Source organism: Calidris pugnax, unplaced genomic scaffold, assembly GCF_001431845.1.
Source record: "Calidris pugnax isolate Ruff unplaced genomic scaffold, ASM143184v1 scaffold128, whole genome shotgun sequence".
Taxonomy (NCBI): domain Eukaryota; kingdom Metazoa; phylum Chordata; class Aves; order Charadriiformes; family Scolopacidae; genus Calidris; species Calidris pugnax.
In genome coordinates, this window is record NW_015090851.1 from 1,926,530 (window position 1) to 1,949,297 (window position 22,768).

The 22,768-nt window shown below is 38.3% G+C and overlaps 3 protein-coding genes across 3 annotated transcripts in view; 1 reads left to right on the forward strand and 2 right to left on the reverse strand.

Moving 5' to 3' along the window:
- IL17RD (interleukin 17 receptor D) overlaps positions 1–21,910 on the reverse strand; it is a 70,764-nt gene extending 48,854 nt beyond the window's left edge. Inside the window, exons 1-2 of the mRNA XM_014943167.1 lie at positions 21,464–21,910; positions 19,342–19,443 (exon numbers count right to left, since the gene is read on the reverse strand). Of these exons, the coding sequence (XP_014798653.1) occupies positions 19,342–19,443; positions 21,464–21,910 (549 nt within the window). The remainder of the gene's footprint in view (positions 1–19,341; positions 19,444–21,463) is intronic.
- HESX1 (HESX homeobox 1) lies at positions 12,737–17,973 on the reverse strand. The gene is made up of 4 exons (XM_014943260.1): positions 14,606–17,973; positions 14,282–14,487; positions 13,872–13,973; positions 12,737–12,997 (listed from the first exon to the last, which is right to left on the reverse strand). Exons 1-4 carry the CDS (start codon positions 14,817–14,819, stop codon positions 12,899–12,901), a joined length of 621 nt encoding a protein of 206 aa, XP_014798746.1. The 5' UTR covers positions 14,820–17,973; the 3' UTR covers positions 12,737–12,898.
- Positions 21,832–22,768, forward strand: part of APPL1 (adaptor protein, phosphotyrosine interaction, PH domain and leucine zipper containing 1) — a 28,891-nt gene continuing 27,954 nt past the window's right edge. Inside the window, exon 1 of the mRNA XM_014943174.1 lies at positions 21,832–21,962. Within this exon, the coding sequence (XP_014798660.1) occupies positions 21,909–21,962 (54 nt within the window). The 5' untranslated portion in view covers positions 21,832–21,908. The remainder of the gene's footprint in view (positions 21,963–22,768) is intronic.

A 22,768-nucleotide genomic window follows, 5' to 3' on the forward strand; every position in this document is an offset into this window, starting at 1 on the left:
CGACTGCAGAAAGTGCACGGAAAGTTGTAGGGAGCAATAAATATTTCAGCTTTTTTCCACTGGAAAAAAGTCTTTCTATAGTTAATTTTGGTATGACATGCTTTAACTGAAACATTTTCCTTTAAAAGAAGATAAATCACATTGCTAACACATCTCCAATGCAAGCTGCTCTGATCTGTCAGTGAATTATTAGCAATTACAAAGCCCTTGCCCAAAATTCTCAAAATCCTGTAAGAGACACAGAATCCCAAGGCCCCTCCAAAGCACAGAACCGCAGTACAATGGAGTTCGGAGAGACCTCAGGGGTCTTTAGGTCTAACGAGCTGCTCCCAGGAGTCCTAACCTCAGTCTTGGATGAGGTAGCTCGGGGCCGGCTCATACATCACTTGCACACATCATTTAATTATTTTTGAAAATGTTGATTTCAGTATATTCTGTTGCTATGACTAATATTGGACAAACCCACAATCCTAATGGAGTAGACAAAACCATCAGTCTTACAGAAAACATTATGGTTTGGATTAAAATAGTATGCAAAAACAGCACTAATCCAGTCAGTTGAAAGGAAACTATGACCAGTTGGTATTTTTTAAACTAGTACTGGTTTTACACCTACAACAGGCCTTTCCCTCCTTTGTGACTACTGGCAAAAATAATACAACAAAACTCTCTTCAACTGCTTGCTTAAATTGATGAATCACAGTTCTTGCACTCACAGCTACCTTTGGAAACAGGTTTGTGACTTCAGGACAGTCACAGCCCTTCATTGTGACGTGAACAGGAATTAGATTCTTGCCATTAAACATGTTTTAGCACAAATTGGAGATTAGGCCATAGTCCTTTTAAGGCTCTGGGAAGAAATGATGCTTAATTTTGATCTCCATTTCCCCTGCAGGCTGGAATTTGGACAATGGGAATATTAAGACTACCCATTCTATAGGTGGAATTTTACTGATTTTATGATGTTTGCTAAGGTCAAGTATATCCCAGACCAGAATTAAAGTCTAGCACATGTTTTTTGCCTGCACACCATACACTGCCACCTGGGTACTCCTGCTGTACTTTCTCCCTGCAGAAGTGACCAAACAGGATTGAAAACTATATAAGCCTTTTTTTTTTTTTTCATTTTGTAAAATCAAGTCAGGCTGTATAAAATCTGTAAATAACTATGTCCTTTTATGCTTTAATGGATTACAAAGGCCATACAGCAACACAACATCATGGTTAAAGAAAGGAAGACCTGTGTACAATTTATTTACAGGACAACAATGTCTCTGTTGCCCATAACCACCTACAACAAGCAATGACTCCCCGTTGAACACATCCCCATTGATCTGCAAACAGATCTCCTTCTAAACTATAGGGAGATCCGTTCAGCATTGTCTGTTAACAGAGCTCTAGACTGCTGGAGATGCGGAAATTTTTAAGTGAGAACTAAGAGAAAAATTACCATTATCTGTGCTTTTGATTCATCAGTCTACAAGGATTTTAATATAAACAGATACAGAATGAACAGTGATATCTCCCAGGTAGCAGAGTAACTGAAGAACTCTCAGCTATCACTTATTGCACTGGCAGTATCCAGAAAGCAGCAAAATGTTTGAACTTATTTACTAAGACCTCAAACTTATTAGCACAAAGCAAGGATGCCATCTGACAAAATCAGCATTGATGCCCCTTTCTCTATAGTTCAGCTTAAGCTAATAACAAAATAACACATCTGAAAAAAATAAACTTTCATACTGTCACCATGTCCAACTTACTAACACGAACGAACTGATGGAATAAAGTATTCCACTGCTTTGTATGCATTTAGAGTAATTTCCACTGAAATCTTCTCTGGAAAAGGGTAGGAGAGAGGTAGGAATCAAATGACAGCAGTTAACATTTTCAGCTAGATTCTCCAAAATGCTGCTGGCCAGTGGCTGTGGGGACTCTGCTTTTCTGTAGGCTCTTTTGTCCTTTTTTACAACAGTCTCTTGTTTCCAAATAGTATAGAACGCATAACATCCAAAAGTCATGGGTATCAATATCATGCATTCTACAGCTGGTTTTGGTTGCCACTCTACCTTCTTGCTTAAAGCTGAAAAACATATTTTTTTTTCCTTCCCCTTTCTGAGCAGCTGTTCCCAGATGGAGGGGACAGTGAGAACTCAGCAGTTCCTATGAAAACATGAAAACTCATGTAATAAAAAGTTCTGATAATATGGTTAAACATTCCCTACTGAATTTTTCTATCACTCAGCAAAAATTGCTTCTTAAACTTGGAAGCTGTATGCTCCATCCATACTTCATATTTCTAGCACTGAATCCCAAGAGAGACTGACCTTGACTGCAAAAGGAGTTATGGAAACAGCTCGCTTTTGGGCCAGAAAGCATGCACCACGCTTGTAGAAGCATTCAGCTTGGTCAGACAACCACGACTATTGCAATATCACACCTCTGTTAGAGATAAACACCACTCGCTGTCAGGACATGAGGATGAGCTACAGTGAACCAAGCAGACAGAACGTTAACAGAGCAGCAGCATCTCAGAAACCTCTTACGGGTCTGGAACCACACAGTCTCATCTCACTCTCCATAAAAGCACAAATAAGGTCCCAGAACAGAAAACGCACAACATGAGGGTCTTCTGGAACTTTATCTGGCAGACACTGAAAGGCAGAAACCCAGATCTTTTGAAAATAACCACTTTGGTCTAAGTGTTCCACTTACATGGGGATGGTCTATCTATGGAAAGAACATCTAGCACCAAAAGGAGGAAGAAAGATCTTCCAGCATCAAACCTTAGGAACAAAATTAGAAAGTGTGAAATGGACGTGGACACTCCCAGGAAGGACATGAACATTCCCACCACTGTCAGGGGCCTGAAAAATTCTACTCTAATGGAATCTTCCATATTATAACATGACATAGTTTCAGAAGATCTGGCTAAGCTCAAGTGAAAGATTATCAAATGATAAGACAGTGACCCCAGGCCATAAAGTTGAATTGATATTTGAATCAAATCTATAAATTGTTATGAACATTTATCTTGTTGAAGGCAACTTCTAAATCATTAGGCCTTGAGAAAGGTGTCAAAAAATCATGAAAAACATCGAGTTCTGAAAGGAAAAAACTGTGTTACTAGTTCCATTTTATAGATGGGGAAACTTAAGCAGAGAGTCATAAAGATGCCTGCTTTTATGTCTTGCACACATGCTCAAGGCTAAACCAATAATTGGATTTGGAGTCAGGAAAGACTCTGCCCCCCAGGTAAGACAGGAAAAGACCCCAGGGTATAGTGCGTTTTGTTCTTAATTTGCTGCTTTCCATAGACACACACTCTACTTCCTCAGGTCACCCAAACATCACCAATGGGTGCTTAAAATAGAGCCCAGGTCCAGCCTCCAGAACAATCCCATCTGACAGTCTGCTTCTGTCCTGCGAGTGGCAAAAAGCACAGCATGCTGTCCTGGCAGCCAGCTGCCTCCCGCTGCCTCCAGACGTTTATTGGCACTTGTGGAGTAGCTGCTGCTGTGTCCAGATGGGACTTGAAAGTGGAATTAGATGTGAGAATTCTGCTTTGACACTGGCAGCCACCACTTCTATATCCAGAGGCCTTGCAACGAGTCCTGAAATTGAGTATCCAGCCCTTGATGCTGGATAAGGTAGACCTTACACAATCCCTTGGAGCGGACTGGCAGGAATATTTCTCTCCTGCTCACTTCTTATGTCACACTGTCATGTTTGAGCTTTTTTTTTTTTTAAAGTCTCAATTCTACCTTCAAGTATTTGGGGATGTTTTGAGGCTTGTAGAGTTCAGAGCAGGGAGTGAATAGACTTGTGACCTTTCTGGATGACCTAGTGTCTTCTACAGGAAATTGCACTTAATGACCAAGGAAGTTTCAGTCCTGTATTCCTAAAGGCTCAAGTCAGCATCAGATGTACGTTATGGTGAAAAGGAATTGACTTAAATAAACCAAACAGTCATTATATGAAAATTACCTCTGATCACCATCAAAATAGCAATTTATCAGTGATCCATGCAAATCTTCATATAATATTACCACTCCCCAGACCTCACAGTTCTCTCTGTTGTGTTCAGGCCAACTTGTTCTGCTGGCTCAGAAAGTTTGCAGTCAAATGTCAACTCTCTGTATTTCTGTTTAGTTTTGCATCTGTTTATTCATATGAATATAATAAAGGAACAGACAGCTCAGTTCTCTGAGATGATTCAACTGACTGATGTGCCACCAAATACACTCCTCCCCACTCCAAAAAATGTGCTCAATTGACTAACTCTGTGGCCACATGTTGTTTCTGAGAAAAGAGGGAGCAGGGCAGGACAGCATCTTTCAGCAGCAGCTTTCTGTTACACTGCATTAGGTGTAATATGAAACTCCACTTTTCTCTAAAAGTAGATTTGTGATGCAAAGAAAATTAAAAATTGCATGGAAGAGTCATTTTTCAATATAAAAAAAAATCTACTGAATTAGAAATATTCCAAACCAACAGCTGTATCCCCAAAGTTATGCGTGGCTTATTCTTTAGCAATAATAGAATAATTTTTGATGTTCAATTTTAAGATACTTTTCTGCAATATAAACATTTCATCTCAATCAACTATTAAAAATGGAAATCAAGATCCCCACAATGCAGCTTGAATAAATGTGAGAAATGTTAATAAAGTCAGTCACATTTTTACAAAAGTGTCTCAATTTTACTTCTAATCTCAACCCTTTCTTTTTACAACACAACACTTCCTACTGACAGCTTGTCACTTGCCTTCTGCAGGGAAATACGGGGGAGGAGGGCAGGGTGCGGGGAACAACCCTAACCTGATTTAACAGTCTATTCTGAAATTCAACAGCATCCTGTGGCAATGTCTGCGAAATTAATCCTAGCACACTAAGGGACCCCTCACTGAGCATAACCTGCCTTAAACCCTTTCCCATTTAGCTGAGGGAGAGCTATTTGCTCAAGCACTTCAGGATGACATCATTTGTTATTTGAGGCCAGAAGCTAAGGGTAATTAAGGCAAAAGAAAATGTTTTGAAGATTTTTGTAATTAAAATGCATAGAGACACTAGTAACAGACAGTGTTACAGAACAACAGGAATGTGGCCAGAAGAATTGTAAAAAAATCTTACTATCGTGTAACAATTATGGAAGCAGATTGGGAAGCTCTTTGTCAATAGCACCTCATTCTACTCCCACAAAGGGAAATATACAAACAAAAAGAAATACCAAGGCTGGAAACTGCAATTGTTTATATGATAGATCTATAACAATATTTCAGAGAAGAGTTTTAAAGTATTTTCTAGCAGATTTACAAAAGAATCCACAGCAATTCTACAAGACTGGGCTTAAAAAAAAAAAAAGAGGAAGGGCCCTGTTAGGAATGACAACTGTTGCTGGCAGCCCTACATCTCAAACAAACAAACTCAAGGTTCTTTCTATCTCCAGTCTGGCACATTCTTTCAAAACAAAAATTTGAAGCTGTCCGATATCAGGATTGATTTAGCTGCTTATTTTTGTAAAGAGTAAGCTCAATGAGCAGATAATAATAGACTGATCAAACACAATGAACAAGATTTGTTAATAAGTACATAGAAAGTGAATGCATATTAATATGCTACAATAGATAATTATTATTTGTTTTTAATTAGATTATAATAGTAACAATCACTGAAAACACCACTCCTACTAAACTGTAATTTGTGATAAAACTTATTGCCTGTGACCACATGTTTACAGAGGAAAGAAGGGAGATTGGATCAGTTTTATAATTTAAACAAGAATGATGACAAGAAAAGGAGGTTTTCCATGTAACTCACATTTCAAAAAAATATCTAGTCGTAGCCAACTGCATTCTAAGGGCAATGCTGATGCCTCATTAGAATGCTTCCCTATGACTTCCCTTCTCTGTCAAAATGAATTAGAGCAATTTGCAATTATATTGTCAGAGTGCCACATCCTGTAGCACAGAACAAGATGCTGTTCCAACTCTGAAGTGAGAGAATTGCATTTCATTGAATGCCTCGTATCCAAATGTCCATCTGGTAATTTACAAATACTTGATTCAAGAAAAAAAATAAAGCAGACACTATCACTTTTTTTGTTTGTTTTTTACCCTGACTGAACACTTTGAAGTGCAAGACAAACTGTTAAGAAATGCACAGCTTTTAAACTGCATAAAGTCATTCCCTATTTTTTTTTTGTGATAAAACAATGATAAATCAAAAATCTGATGGTAATAAATACTTCTGCATGGCAAACCTTTGCATTATCAATGTTGTATTTATTATCACAGAAGAATTATATTCGTAGATATTGTACCAGAAATCATTCTAAGTTCTACACTATAAGGGATGGGGTTTTAAGAATTACTGGTCACTTTGTCAAATGCTTTCTGACAATTAATTTCAAAATTCATTTCAGACCATGTAGGACTGTAATTATAAAATCCAGCCACAAGAGGGCAAAAGCAGCCCAGCATTTTTATAGGCATTTCTTTTCAAATAGACTGTTCTTATTGTCTCAAGATTTATTAATTTAAAGTCTGATTTAATAAGAAAAAGCAAAGTGTTTAAGATGCAGCTAATATATAGCCAATAGTCTTTAATGCAGAGTATTTGATCTGCTATCTTCTTAATTTCCTTAATATGGCATCATTCATAGAACTGAATCCCAGGGTATTTTGGCATATTACTCTGAAGTATGCGATACAATTCTAAATATTAAAAGAGTGTGTAATCTATCATTAAAATATACATATTCACTTCCATTTAATATATAAAACATAATTTGGTTATACATAGACAAAAGATTGCCCCAGAATCTGGAAACTGTGGACAGGCACCTACCACCTTAGAAGTAGTACAATGATGTGGACTGGTAAAATAAAAATTCAGTGTTAAAACCACAAGAAATTATTAGTGAAAAAGAAGGTACAATATTTAAGTTGGTGCAAGGTTACAGATTATTTTTTCTAAAGGTCACAATGAGATAAAGAGTTCGAAACACATGCTTATATATGCAATTTAAAAATAGCAAATTCCCAAATTTTGTAGTGATTAATTAGAAGACTAATAACGTAGATAACTTTTAATGAAGAGGACTATCTTATGCCACCAGCTAGCTTTTGTCCTTTTTGCTCCAAATTGCACAAGATTAAGGAGAAGAGGGATAGACTATTCTTCGGGTTCTCCAGCCATTACAGTGGCAGAGGAAAACCTGGTTTAGGAGCTGGAAAAACAAAACTGTAAATCCAAAAAGAAAGGGATACGAATTTCCTTCTCAATCCAGGTATGGTATCATATTTACAGACCACACATACGGATCCTTGCAGCATCCCAACCAGAAGGACGTGCTTGAAAATTGGTGTCAAAAGCACTGCTTGTGCTCTGTTTGAACCAACAGATACTCCAATCACTAAAGGCAAAACACTTTAAACCAACTCATTTGCAACATGGATCAAAACACTTGGAACACCTATTATTTCACTGGGGGTTTTTTGTTCTTCTTTACATTTTTTTTTTTCATTAAGACACAGGCAAGGCACCACTCTAATACCAGCACTGTAGCACATCCATATGATCAAATATAAAACATACATAGTGGTATGAAAGTCATCAGCAATTATACCACAACTACACCAAAGCCTGTATATCTCTAAGCATTTTTGATCATGTTCTTGCCTCATTGCTAATCAACAGCATTCTGCAAAAACAGATATTAGAAGAAATTCAACCTATTGCTTCTTCTAAACTCAACAAATATATGATTAGTCTTCTATTTTGCTGGTCAATCTAAGAAAGCAGAACTGCATCGCTAATACCGTGCCTTGCTAACACTGCACTTCAGATTTTCTGAGATTCTCTTGGTTTGGTCTAAGAAAACCCTGCTGGCCCATGCCAGTGTCACCTTTGCGTGCCCAAAATAGAAAGACCAGTCATCCACATCTTCTGTCTACCCTTTCCCCCTCATATCAGGCAAGTCAAGGGACTAGTCCCCCACACCAGAACCTAGAACTGGTGGCTCTTCAGCACCCCTTGATTCCTCTCCCTCACTAACAACCCTGTTTGCCTTTGAAATGCAATTAGGTGGGTTCCTCCTCCCCACCCCCCCAAATGCTGAACAGCCCCAGCTCCCCTTCACATAATGATCATTACTACTTTGTCTTTTCACTGTTCCATTATCAAGTGTATGAGATACTCTAATTAGCTCTAATAAAAGTAATAGAATAGGATTTTGAGTCAAGATGAATCCATGACTCGAGTAACAGAACACGAAATAATAATTTAGGCCAATCACCATTGTTCAAAAGTAGTTTCGAAAATAAAATACCATGTATTTCCCACCCAATTATGTAATAGTAAGTCCTTTAAAATGAAGGGACAGAGAGCATCAACCTAACAACTGATAAGGAAACTAAGACAATCCAAGGAAAAATAACAATTTCTAAAAAGCTTTGATTTTATGACTACTAGTTAACTCTGAGAGTTGATCTCAACCATTTAAGATTAGCTTAATTTCATGTTAAGGTGTTTGCAAACAATTTTATACTACTTTTGTGCAAATCTCTTGTTAAATCCGGTCATACAAATACTGGATGATTTTTAAAATCACATTTTCTTTTAATAATGCTATTAACACAGCAGTAATCTTCTTACATACAATTATAAGTAATCCTGGGGTTTGCTGCTTTAGAAGTATTTTCAATACAAAACTTTTAACAACTAGAGAAATGTAGATGCACCCGTGCACACCAGGAAAATTCTAACAGTTTGCTGGTGTGCTACCTTGCTATTTGTAAGCACAGACTTGATAAACTAAATAATTGCAAAATCAAAGTTTTAAATGTCAATTTAATGAATGGTGTTCTAAATTTGGGGTTTTGATGCTAATGTTGGTAATCTAAAGATTAAATTTCAAACTATGCTTTTATATATGCTCCATTACAATGGAACTTTGGAAGCATTGGCTCTTTGGTATAAATTAATTTGAATTTGCTTTTAGACCATAAGCACAGTTCATCTTTTTTGGAGAGCGTTGGGCATCACTAACGTTTGTGGTTAGAAAAAAAAATTAAGGTAGAGACACTAATTGAGAGAAGAATAACAATTTAAAACAAATAATTATGCAGCTCAGCATCCTGATTAGGGTCCCAGGCCCTGGACCCATTTCAGGAAAGCACTACTAGAATCTTTAAGTGCCATTACAGTCAGTGACAGAAGCCCATTATCAACCTGATCCAAGCCTAAACTGTAGCTGTTGACGGATGTTGACATTACAGTTTGCCAATATTAAGAGAGAGAAGTTTTACAACTCGCCAGGTTTTCACCATCCTGGTAAATTTATCAGCTTATCACAGGGTCAAACGCTCAGTGGAGCCAATGCAAGGACACGTGGCTGAATGTAAAGGAGGTCGTGGCTCCACAAACCTTAAATCAGAACAGGAACTAAAAGGACAGAGACATTTCTGATCATAGCTCTGAAGGGTAGACAGACAAACAGAAACACTACAAGGCAAAGTATGCAAAACTGGAGCAGGAGCAGATTTCAGCACGCATGGTGGCCTCTCCTGACACAGCCTCACCCACTACCAGTATTTGGACTGACCTAGACCAGTAACACAGCGTATTACTTGTATTACCAAGGTAGCCTAGAAAGACACATATCACAAGTACAATGTTAGAAAATCCTGTGAAGTCCAGACTAATATTAAATTTTTTTTTTAAGATGGAAAAAAAAACAGCTGTATTTGAGAAAGTGACGCCCACAATTTAAATCCATACTGGTCAAAGTAGGTATAAATGGAAAGTTAGAGGTTCTCCTTTAACTTGTTCATGCATTTACTTTGGGAAGAACAAGCTAAGCCATGATGAAGCAAATAACACAATTATGCTATTAACACTTTTTGTCCCTCAGGACTATGTGTCTTAGGTCTTAGTACCTTACACCAATCATCCTTCTGGTAACATTTGCTAATTGAGAGCTGGATACCAGGGCTGGTGCTATTATTATTCTGCTACTATTCTACTCCTTCTCTTAAATTGCTTTGTCAGACTTCCGTCACTTGAGACAAGTTCCATTATAAGAGACATTAGGTGTATTTAGGTATTTGCCAGATAATAGAGTAAGGTTCTTAGGCATCAATCTGTACAGATTAGTCTAATCTGTTGCCGCTGGAAACCTTGTTTCCAGCAGTAAAGTAGACAATAGTTTCAAATTACCTGCAATAAGGTTAAGCTATGGGCAGCATATGTTTTGAGGTGAGAAGAAAACCAAAATAGAACTCATGCATTCCCAATGTTGTCTTTACCAGAACAGGTAGGTATCTGAATTGATATTTCAATTTCTCTAAAAACTATTCCTAATGGATTTGGCTCAATTTAAATTGCTTTGTCGATATTCTCTGAAGTATTTTTGAATGCAGGATCCAACAGAAATTCTGTTAATGATGTTATTTCCTGAATTCAACAAAGCATGAATAATTAACATTTCAATATTGGATAAAAGTTTGTTATTTTCACACTAAAATACAATTTCTAGGAGCAAAGTCAAACAACTGAAGATTTTAGGGGTTCTATAAAAATTAAGGCAATGAGCCCATGAAGTTGAAGACACAAACCAGCAAATACTAGTAGTCGGGTTCTAAAGTAATGCAGCTTTTCAGTTATATTTTTCAGAAAACATAGAAATGTTTTTTATTTAAACTCTTGTACCTCAATGTATCATCCAAAATATCAACTAAGGACTGAAGTCAGATCATCCTAATAGGAGACTACATACAATTAAGTTTTTTCTATCACCCCTTTTCTCAAACTTACCTTTCATTCTATAGGACAGCAGATATGGATACAATCATCAAGAAAGTAAGAGCAATACTTGGTTTGCTCACAATATAACAGGTACAATATTATCTCATAAAATCCTAAACTAACTGCATTTTGCAATATATTGCAAACATTGAGCAAAGCTACATTAAATTATCTCTTATAACAACTGAAATGTATAGAGTTGTCCTAAAAAGAACACAACTGAAGGAAAAGCAGAGCTCATTAGAAGAAATATCAGAATCCAAAAATTTCTGGATGCAGTAGAGACAGGCCTTTAAAATTTTAACACCTACCTCTTCTAGATACTATACTGCATTGAAAGTAGCACACCAGAAAAAAAATATCTATTGTCATTTTATTATTATTAAACCAGAAAGTGCAAGTGAAGAACAATCTAACTGTTTTCGCACTACTAAAACACAAGAAAAATCTATGGATTTTTTTTCCTCCCTTTTTTGCTATTTACATTTAGCCTTTATTAATAATGATCCGCTGACTTCCACATCCTTGGTGTCCTAACCAACTTCACAGAAGCAGAGTGTCAGACTGCGAATGAGCCTGGTGGCTAAGGGATGTAGATTGAAGACTTTGGCTTACATTCTTCTCCCAGCGAATATCAAAGTACTTTGTATAAAGCAAAGCTGTTTCCACAAGAAACCTGGAAACCAGAATCACAGCTCAGTGGCTGGGCATTCCTCCAGTGTGGGGTAGTTAGTCCGAGAGCTATAGTCTGAATTAGATAAAAGCAATTTCAATGTCATAAGCACTGATATTTCTTCTCCTTAGTTTTCAGATTTTTTCCATATGTCCCTTTTTAAAAAAATCACATAAAATTATTTGTTTCTTTTTTTTTACTATTGTAAACAGTTTTGTTCAAAATAAAACTTAATTTTCAAGTCAGCCAAGTGGGAAAATCCAGTTAACAAAGCTTTATGTCTAAATTCTTTGGGCTTTAATGGTTCTTTCAGATTTACAGATTAAGATATCATTTCAAGTCAGTGTTCCTGCTGAACTATCAGCCTAACACAAAATGATTTTTTTATATGTACAGATGAGCCCATGTAGAATGTACCTGCAGTAAAACACATGCTGAAGTCTCACTGAAGGACACCAGAACTTTCAGCAGGCACTTCAAGCTCTGCTGAACAAGGAACTGCACAAACCCGTACTTACAGTGTTTCCCACATCACAGCCATCAAGCATTGGTTTTTTTTTTTTTTGTATAAGGCTCTCCTTAGGCATATTGACTTCAGGCTCAATATTAAATATGAGGATAATTAACTTTCATGTACGGTTTGATATAAATTAATTCAACAACCTAAAATTAATGGCAATGATCTGGATACCTGGTCCCAACTGATTTGCTCCTGTGAAATGCTGCATTCTGTCATTAAAAGATAAGAAGGCAACCTCCATAACTGGCACACTTATACTGACAAGAGAGGAGATATCCAAGTATTAAAAAGGCAAATATCCTAAATTAATTATAATCTGATATAAAAAGGTTATAATTTTCAACTTCTTTTAACGAGTTGTTCAAACTTAACAGTCAGTTGAATACTAGACTTTCCATTTGAGATACCTTTTTCAAAAAATTACATTCTTTATGAAAAATCATTAATCTCTGTGAATAAGCTATTTAAACTCTAATGTAACACACAATCTGTTTCATGTAGCAAATTCTATTTTGCATATTATGTATCTCAGACTTCCAACAAACTTTTTTTTTTAAAGCTATTAAGCTTTGTTGTCTTCAGTTAAGCTGCAGGAACTCACACAAGCTGAAAATCTTGTACAACCTAGGGTTTGGATTTTTTTTAACTGCAAAAATACCTAAGCTTTTCTGAAAATACTCATTAAAATATATAGGAAAAGTTCACTTTTCCCACAAAAAGTAGATTATAATAATATTTCAAGTATTTACAGTTTATTTGAATGAAAATTATTATAAACTTTCAAATCTGGGAATAATATCATAATTAATATATCATCGTTACTTAATACAAGTTATGAAAATTCCAGTAATTCTTCACGTTCTATTGTAGTACCATAACAGCAAACCATCCTTCTTTCTAGTCCAGCAGGCTGGAGGTGAAAGTATTTTTCACCATGAGAAACTGAGATTCTCGGTGTGATCTTTTCAGCTTTGCACGACGGTTCTGGAACCAGATCTAAAATTGAAAGAAAAGTCACACTTGTCAGAAATACAGCACTGTAAGCAGAGTAAGCTTTGAAACTTGAAAATATTAACACAACTTTACAGTATTTTCTGTAATGACAGTAGTTTGGAAGTTCAACACAAATTTAAAATCTGCATATGATGGCATGTAGCTATCTGCAACAGGACCAGCCTCACTGTAATGAATATAAAAAATAGTATTAACTTCAATGATACTGAATCTGATCCTGGAAGATCCTGAACATCTGTAATTCACACACAAGTCTTAAGGTGCTATTTCTTCAGCTGCTTAATTAATGGCAGCATCGCTTCCCATCAACCCCAATATAACACTTGCATCAAAAACTAAATAAACATTAAGGTGAGGCCCGAATTCTAATGTTTATGGTGTGCTTCTTATTACATTGGACTATCTGGAAATCAATAATTAAAATCCCTGAGTAGATTTTGCTTTTAATACATAAATGCTTTACAAAATATGTAAACACTCATACAATTTATTTCAGTATTTCTTTCAAATTTGTTTTTCAAATATGGCGACAAGCATAATATAAGCATGATTTTAAAACGTGGAAGCAAATGATCAAGTTTTGTACATGATAACTAGAGATTAACTGAGCAGATATCATGGAAATATTATCGTGATGAATACCTCATCAACACTACAGAAGAAGGATTTCAGGAAGAATTCAATGGCTTCCATTTCACAAATCATTGAAGGCACACCACATGCATAAATGTACATAATTTTAAATTAAGATTATTAAAATTATTGCTACTGCTGTCAAACTACTTATTTATGTAATCAGAGAGTACAGTACATACAGATGGAATTACAGAAAAAAATCAAATACACTTTTCATTACCTGGATTCTGTCTTCATCTAAGTCTAATTTGCGAGCTAGCTCTTCTCTCATATCAATGCCAGGGTAGGAGTTTATTTTAAAAACATTTTCCAAGACTTCAATCTAAGGAGATTAAAACACTTGTTGAATGGTTATCACTGCCTTCATAGCAGTAATAAAGAAAATAAATAGAAGGAACATGCTAGTTTGTTCAACAGGATACTTCCAAGCAGTGTTTGCACGATTCTGATGCTTATGCATAAACACAGGTCTGCTGAAATTAGCAACAATACTGTTAATTTACTAGTTCCTCATTACATTTCTCTCTGAAAAGCTACATCATACCGAATTAGTCAGCTGTTACAGACTTTTACTAACATTTTACTAAACTACATTGTTATTCATCTATTAAATACTGAGAAAATCCCTACCTGGTTTCTAGTGAACGCAGTTCTTGGTCTTCTACCCCTGTACCAGCTCAATTCTCGTTTGAAAGATAGCCTTTCAGTGACTGAAAAATATTTTTCACATTTCAAAACTTTCTCCTCTTGCACGGGATTACTGTTAGCATGAAATAATGGATTTTCATAGGAAACAACAGGGATTTGCAGATGGGGATTACTGTCATCACCTAAAACTAGAAAAAGCAAGCAAACGAGAGCTTCAATTTACTGGTTTTCAGCAGAAACATGAAAATATATACATTTTTAAAGGAGTAAAAGCTTGAGAGGTTACAAAACAGACTGCTGACTTACCCAAGTTGGTGCATGCATCCACCCATGGTCTGTGAGGTTTCACAGCTGGAATGCCATCTTTTTTCTGTTCCAGTCCCAAAATACTTTCAATGGAAAACGAGCACTGTGTGGTTTTACTTTCCACAAACCCAGATACTTTTTGAAGATTCTGAGAGGCCGATGCATTAGCAGCACAGAGGGATGTACTTGCCATGCTTTCACCTTCAGCCAGCATAGCATGTGTACTGTACTTGCATTTCTCCACAAGTCCTCCTTATAGCTATGTTGACAAGGGGGCTGGATTTGCCACGTCATTAATTAAAATCTTTTATTAGAAAGTTTTAGCATGTCAATGAAAACTCTCCCACCAAGAGGCACGAGGAGTTAATTGTTTATTTGTTTGCAAGTAATTAGCAACTAATGGTGACACTAGGGGGGCCACCAAGAGGGACAAAAAGTGTTATCTCTCCTAACCAGAACATCGACTTTACTTTCTCAAAAGAAGCTGTGCACAAATATAGTACTTCTCCTTTATTTGAAATCATTAATGTATAAAATCAGTTTTTAAAAAAAACTTTATACTCTAATGGACTCCACTTACCTAAACATAGCAGCATGATAGGAAACCAGTCAAGTAATAAGTAATCTCATTTAAGTGAATTTCCTTCCAAGGAAATTTAAAAAATAATCTCTTAATGCTATTAGGGTAATCCCGATGAAAATGCCTCTGTTTTTTCATATGCATATGTAATGGTGAACGTGGTCAATAAAACAACAATAGCTTTTGGCATAAGGCACTGTGCAGTGGGTTGGCAATGTTGTCAAAGCTCAGTGTAATTGCCTTCCAAGTGCCTGGATTAGTTAACAGGAACAGTTGCACCAACTATTTTAAATAATTCATGCATTCATTTTTCTTATTAAAATAACTTTGTTGCAGCTTTTTTGAAACATACCATATGTGAAAGTTCCTGATCATTCTTCACAACATAAAAACAAAAGTAACAGAAGCAGTCCACTCAAATTTACTGGTTTTAAAACATCCTTTTACTGATAGATACTCCTTCCTTCTTGTAACTTTATAACCAATAGAAACATTTACATCCTACAGACCGAACACTTAAAATGATAGAAAATCATGAGGAATGGGAAGAAAGGAGGTAAAGGTTTTGTAATGAGTTTCAAAGTTTGAAAACAGAATTCTGATTTCATTCATTATAAAGAAAGTACCAACTATAACATTTTTATATTCAAGCTGGTCTGTCAGCCACACGGCAGTTTATACGTCACATGTTCAAAACCAGCTTTTGGTCCAGGATAACCTCTCTACAGACATTCCTCCTTTTCTTATTTTGGACAAGGCTTTGTTTTATAACATGTAAAAATGAAAACAATATGTTAATTTCAAGATGCAAAAGTTAATTCTCTTAAATAGAACTTTTAATGTGGAGCACATGAGCGTGTAAGTCTATATGCTTTTAGAAGAAAAATCTGGCCCTCCATTTTTTCTTGTTTTACCATTTTCTCAGAGTAGTTGATTCTGTACAATCAGTCCCATTCACATGGCTAACAACTAATATTATGGAAACAAACAGTATCTCCACTTTGATTTTCTGTACATTTGGAACACTGTACAGAAGTACATCACATTCATAATCAGACCAAGACTAATCTTTAGGAATAGACAGAAGCAGGAAAATTGGGAAGGATTTGGCACAGTGTAGAATTGACAACACTGTGCTGAGGGAGATTCTACAGAGAAAAACGCAATCCAGTTGTGGCTTTGTAGCAGAAAGACCTTCAGCTGGAGAATGTTGACTTACTGGAGTGACTTTGTGCTGTGCCATGAGATTGTTGCCAAACCAAACCATTAAACGAGTGACAATGCATGAAGTGATCTTACCAAGGACACCTTATCAGCACGTATCAGCAGATCTTGAAGTGGCATCACTGTAACTGCAATGACCACCTGCAAGCTAAGCTCCAGCCATCCTTTAGCAGCCTCAGCAACCACGAAGTGTAGACATACAAAACAGCTGTATGAATGAAAACACTGCTTGCTGGGATATTTGGTCAACTAGATGTCAGTGGGAAGCAGTGTTAAGCAAGGGCCTTACAGCCCCTGGCATTTCAGTACAGCTGTTCCCAACAAGGCAACCTATCACCTTAACAAAGCAACAGGACTCATTTTCTTGACTCCAGGCAGGTTTTTTTTGAGTATTCAGACTGCACACCAGGTCCAGAGGTTACTAAAGAGATAATGCAGAGTTTCTTATATAGTAGTGATTGGTAGATGAGTTTTCTGGCTCTACTGTCTCTACATGGAACACCAGTTTTTTTAAAAAATAATTAAAAATGCCCACAAAACACATCTAGTCAAAAAGAAAACAATATATCTCCTTCTGTACTGAACTAGGAGCTGTTTACCAATTTCTCTATCCCAAAGAGGTGAAAAGCATGATCACTGATAGAGACAGCCTCTTGAATCTAGGAACTAATGGATAACAACTTTAATAATACAAAAACCCTCTTAAACATTACAGGAGAAACAGCTAGTTTCCAAATACAGCCCACTGATTTTTTTTTTTAAAAGAACTTAAAAAAACACAGCATAAGCACTGATACAAAACATTTCAGAAAATACTTATTTCTCTTGGATTAGCATGAAAGAAATTAAGTTGAGCCACACAACTGAGACTCAGATTACCATATACTTCAAGCCCCAAAGTGGTAAATGCCTTCATAGGTGTTCTCTTCAGGTAGCTATTGAGAACTATCAATAAAGACAGGCACATGTAGTGGTAAGAGAGACATTTATGAGAGGCACGCATCTTCCCAAAGCTAACCATTAAGTTAACTAAGTAATTATAACTTACTTTTAATCTCTGAGATTGTGGAAGATGGAAACAAACCTCTTCAGGGTAGTCTGCTTTTAACTCCCAGTTGGAAATACTCATTCTTTCAGAGTTTTTAAATGACTTTTCAGGGAAAGAGGTATCTTAGTAGCTCTCAAAAAGAATTTTCATAAAATAGGCCAAAACCAGGTAACTCATTTGCTAGGCACAGGTCAGAAGCTCACCAGATACTGCCATCTGGTGTTGAGGTTAAGTTTGTCCCACAACGTTATCGGAGTAAGAAACTGTGTTATTATTGAAATAATCATATTACATTAATTTGTTCAATGTTGAATTTAATCCTATCTGGAGACTGCAATGCATTCACTGAAACATATCAACACTCTTGTTTTTAAACAGTTCATAGCTGCAAGAAGCAGGATCAATTCAGAAGGTCACAAGGTAGAAGCTCACACTATGCTCTCTAACTTCTGAGAAATTCAGTGACATTGAAACACTATGTATCTAAGATAACTTTATAATGCTAATGCAGGTCCACATAACTGTTTGTAAAAATTTCATAGGACAAAGAAAACTAATTTTAAAGATAAGAAGTCTGCATTATACCAAAATTCCATTATATCCCAGAAGTGTTCAAGGTCAGGTTGGATGGGGCTTTGAGCAACCTCTAGTGAAAAACTAGAAGGGTGCTTCCAAACCAAACCATTCTATGATTCTAAAGCAACACATACATAGAGATAAAGCTACTGGAAAGTCTGGCTGAAGGTCTAGCATTCAAGTGTTGCTAGATTTCTTTGAAGAGAAGCCTGCTTAGTTGTAGAAGCTATTTGTTATCAAGATAAACAGTCAACAAACCTTTCCCAAAAGAAACGAGGATGAAAATATATTTTCCAAAAGGCAGAAAACTTAAATTAAGTTTTAGATCCATGAATACCTGGTAGTAAAGAACCAGATTAAATTTCTAAGAATTCCACTGAAAGTGTAAATAGACCTTGAGCCTTCACTCAAAAACTGTATTTTGTTATTTTGACCCATTAGAAATGCCCAATACTTCCCTTGCAACCCACGTGAAATTACCTGGAGTGTTTTAGCTAAACACTGTTGTAGGGGCAATTAGAGAAACACAACAAACATTAGGTTGAAAATCCTAAGTAATCAATAATAGGAGAAATCACTTTGCTTTGAATATGCAAATCCAATCCTCTTACAGCATCACATACTTGATGAGGCAGCAAACTAATCTCCCTTTCAGATTTTGCACTGCTGTTTTTTGCCCAGAGACAGTAAAGTTCATCTATTTAGTAGATGAAGCTCTTGTTCTTTAGAGATGTGAAGCCCTAAGGACTCTGTTTATACCAGTTGAAGAGACCACACCAAGAGTTCTCAGAGGCTTTGGTCTGAAACTCCAATGCTTGCTGTTGCCATCTTTTGCTTTTCTTACCCATTGCTACTCCACTGCCAGGTCACCCTTCACAATAGCCTGTGTAGTATTTTCAGCTTTTTTAAAAGGTATAAATGGTATATATAATCTTTCTTGATTACTTATCACACTCAGAAAAATTGCCTTTCATCTCACCTTTCCCACAGTATTTCACCACCTCAGGTATGTCGCTGCATATAGCTCCTTTTCAAATATGTTTTGAATATGAATAATAAAGATTATATTCAAAGCCAACTTAAAAATTCAAAAGGTTTTTTTAGGCAAGAATATCTTCAATCTATTAACATAAATTTTCACAAAACATGACTAAAAGCAATTAGCTATTTCTTGGCTGAAGTAAAAGCTATTTTGACCCCAGGAGATTAAGTGAACACAGATAAATTCAAGGTAAACCCAAGGGTGGCATTAGCAAAAGTCTGAGAAACAGTGTGTTAAACGGTGGGTAACATGCAAATAAAGCCTACCTTATCCAGACAGCTACTTTCACCCTCCAGCAAAGGAAAAACGTTCTCTCCATTAGGGGACACATCTGGAAGGCTCCAAAGAGACACTGCCTGTTCTTCTCCCTGTTTGCATAGTGCCAAGTGTTAAACCCCACATTTTTAAGGCCTCTTAGTAAGTATTTTGCAGAAGGAACAAAAAAACCCCAACCACTCTCCAAATAAAAAAAAAAGGAAACAAAACAAAAAAATCGCACACTAACAAAAAGCCTACAATGCTAATAAAAGTGTAACACTAAAAACACTTACTAGAGGGTTCAGAGAGATTCTTAAATTCATTGCTATTAAATCATATCTGTTGCTATCAAATCTCTATCTCAAATTTGTATCTGGATGCCTTGTAACATTTGTAAAAAACGTACACAAAAGGTAAGAACAGGACTAGTAATATCTTAAAGAATCCGTCAACGTAAGGGATCTATTAACAAAGCTGATTACTAATTCAAAGAAGCCCTGGTATACTACAAACTTGTTAGAAATGTCCCCCTCTTGCTTCTAAACCAAATTGAAACATTAAACTGAATTGCTAAAATAAACAGAAACAAGACACATTTTTAAGCTATGTGCCAGCGGAGATACTAAAGCAAATTTTTTTTTTTTTTACTATTGTAAACATAGGAATAATTAAAGATACAAGACTTGGTCTTTAAAATACCTTGTAAGATAACTCTGTATTATTACCCTCATATGACAGGGAAAAAGAGAAGTGGTGTGACTTGCTTCAGTCAGGTGAGTCACCAGCTGAGCTGGTAAATAAACTGACTGAACAAAGTTCTAACTTTGAAATTTCCTCACCACTCCCTACAAAAAAAACCCCCAAAACCAAAAAAACAAAACAAAAAACAATCAAATAAAAAGAACCACCTCAAAAATCTTTAATTGCAATTTAATATCAGCCTTTTCCTTCATTTGCTTTGAAAGGTAGAACACGATCCAACACACTGTAAAGAAGGGCTTCCACAGCACAACTGCACAATAGTTAATAATTTTCTCTGCTGTACTTTCTAATGCGGTTTATACTAAGTTCACCTGGCCCCCAAAAGGTAAAACCAGCAAGGGAACAACCTTTTTGGTTTTTAGCCCTAACAATAAACATATCTAAAAAGTTACAGAAATATCATCAAGTAATTTCACAGTTGAACCAGTTTGCAAATTCAAATATGATTTACAATTTGGTTTTTCTTCTGTTAGTTTTAAGAGTGAGAATTTTATGCAACCTCTTGTTTGACACACATTTTAATCTGTTTTTAAATGAATATAAATTTAGCCAGATTAGCAATTTGTACATACTGAACACCTCCTAAGAGGCCTACTCTTAAAATTGAATTGCTTAACCTGCAGGAATAACTTAAAGTACAATAACTGCGGTCAAAACATACTAATCACAAAGGGCAACTCAAGAATATGCTCTTTTTTAAACAGTGCACAATGGTCTGGTTCAATTCCAGCAAGCCCTCAGAGTAGTTTTAAGCATTTAAAATTGGCCACCAACCTATCACACCCGGCTCGTCCACTCTAAGAAAGCAGGGAGTCCATTAGGACTGATTATAACCTTGCTTCTGAAGGGGAAAAAACTGTGGTCAACAGTGTTTTTGTTTTTTTAAGACACAAGCAAGAAAACCAGGTCCTCGGCTGAAGCTGTCACTTGGAAACAAGAAATGCCAGGTAGGGAGGGGCAGAAACTTTTTCTTGATGAAAGCCCTGCTGGATGGTGGAGGAAGACATGAGAGGGATAACAGGAGGCTTCTCGAAAGGGATGCTCCAGGTAACACCGAGAGTGCAGCCGGCGCTCCCCTCACGGCAGGGACACAACGGCCTCGGTCCCACCGCGGTTCTCCCCCAGGCAATTGTCCGTCTGCTCTGAGAAGACAGCGGCATCCAGAGCAAGGACAGACAGGGCTGGGAGGCCACGCTGATCCGTAGCGCAGCATGGAACGGTAAACGCAAAAAGAACAAAACTAAAAAGAAAAAGTTTGCTCGCTTTTTGCCAGAAAAACTTCACTCGACGACCGCCACCTGCCCGCGGCACCGCCGGACACACACCTCGGGGCGGACACGTCCCTCTCTGCCTCCGCCCCGCACTCACCTCCCCGAGCCGGGGGCTGACGGAGGCAGCGGGAGCCGGGGGGCTCTCCCGGGAGGGATCCGGTCTGACCGCCCCAAGGCCCCTCGTTTCTCTCCCTGAGGGGCCGCGGACTGACCGGGGGCACGCGCACCCCCTCCACCCTGAGGGAAGGCGCGCGCCGGGGCAGGGCCGCGCGCGCCCACACAGAGGCGCGACGCACCTCACGGCGCCAACAGCCCCACGCGCGCGTGTAGGCGAACAGATGGACCCGCTCGCCAATAAGAAGCCGGGCAGGCCGGGCGGAAGAACCAATAGAAAGGCCGAGGGGGTGGGGGGCGGAACATCCGGCGCGAAGCGGGGCGGGGGCGGGTGTGTTGTGACTGGGGAGAAGGGGGGGCTCCAGTCAGCTGGGCGCGCTGCGGGGAGCGGGAGCTGCAGCGGCACAGAGTCAGCTCCGGCCGCCGCCATGCCCGGCATCGACAAGCTGCCTATCGAGGAGACGCTGGAAGACAGCCCCCAGGTGAGCGAGACAAGACGCAGCCCGGCGGCAGGAGGCCAGATCGGGCCCAACCCGTGGGCGCCGGGCCTAGCGCCGCTCCCCTCTCCCTCCCTCCCCCCGCCTTCCCTCAGGGAGGCATCGGAGACCCGCGGCGGCGGCCGGGGCAGGGACGCTGCTTGCACGGCCAGGTGCCCTCCTGCCTTCCTCGCCCGCCTGGCGTGGCGTGGCCCCGGGGCCGGGAGCGGCGGCTGTGGGGCTGTCAGCTCCGGCAGTACCCCCCGTGAGGTGTCTGTGCCCCCGGCCTCTGCCGCCCCTTCGACCCGTCTGTTCTGCCGCCGCTCCGGCGTCCCGCGGGCTGATGCGCCGCCGGTGAAGCGGCGAGCTCGGTGGGGTTTGGCAGAGGTTCTGCGCTTCAGCGTCAGGGTAGTAGCTCGCGCTGCGCCCCGTACTTCCCCGCCCCCGCATTCACATTCATGATTTATTTTGGAGACCTCGTGTTGACAAAGCTCAAGACGATTTTTCTCAACTTTGTCTTTTACTAAACGCGCTTTAAGGTTTAATAGAGAGGTGTGAAAAGTGGATGAGGCTGCCGTGACGGCTGTTAATGCTGTGCGTAGGTGGGAAAGGCATGGTGCTGAGAGGCCTTTAATCGCTCTGATACCTTCACATTTCTGTTGCCTGACCTTTGTCAGTGATGCCGTGTATTGCACGGGCATTTCTTTTTTTTCATACTCCTATGGAGCAGGAAGTGCTGTATTCCATTGCACGGGTTTCTCTTGCAGCAACAACAGCAAGTGCTTTGTAGTGCTTCTCCTAGATGCAGAAAC

What these genes read in the sequence shown, in the direction of transcription:
- HESX1 (XM_014943260.1), bottom strand. Translation starts at nt 14,819, where the DNA reads ATGCTGGCTGAAGGTGAAAGCATGGCAAGTACATCCCTCTGTGCTGCT. An exon ending in GGATGCATGCACCAACTTGG is followed by an intron (nt 14,488 to 14,605) that starts GTAAGTCAGCAG and finishes TGCTTTTTCTAG; the next exon opens with TTTTAGGTGATGACAGTAAT. An exon ending in CTGCGTTCACTAGAAACCAG is followed by an intron (nt 13,974 to 14,281) that starts GTAGGGATTTTC and finishes TAATCTCCTTAG; the next exon opens with ATTGAAGTCTTGGAAAATGT.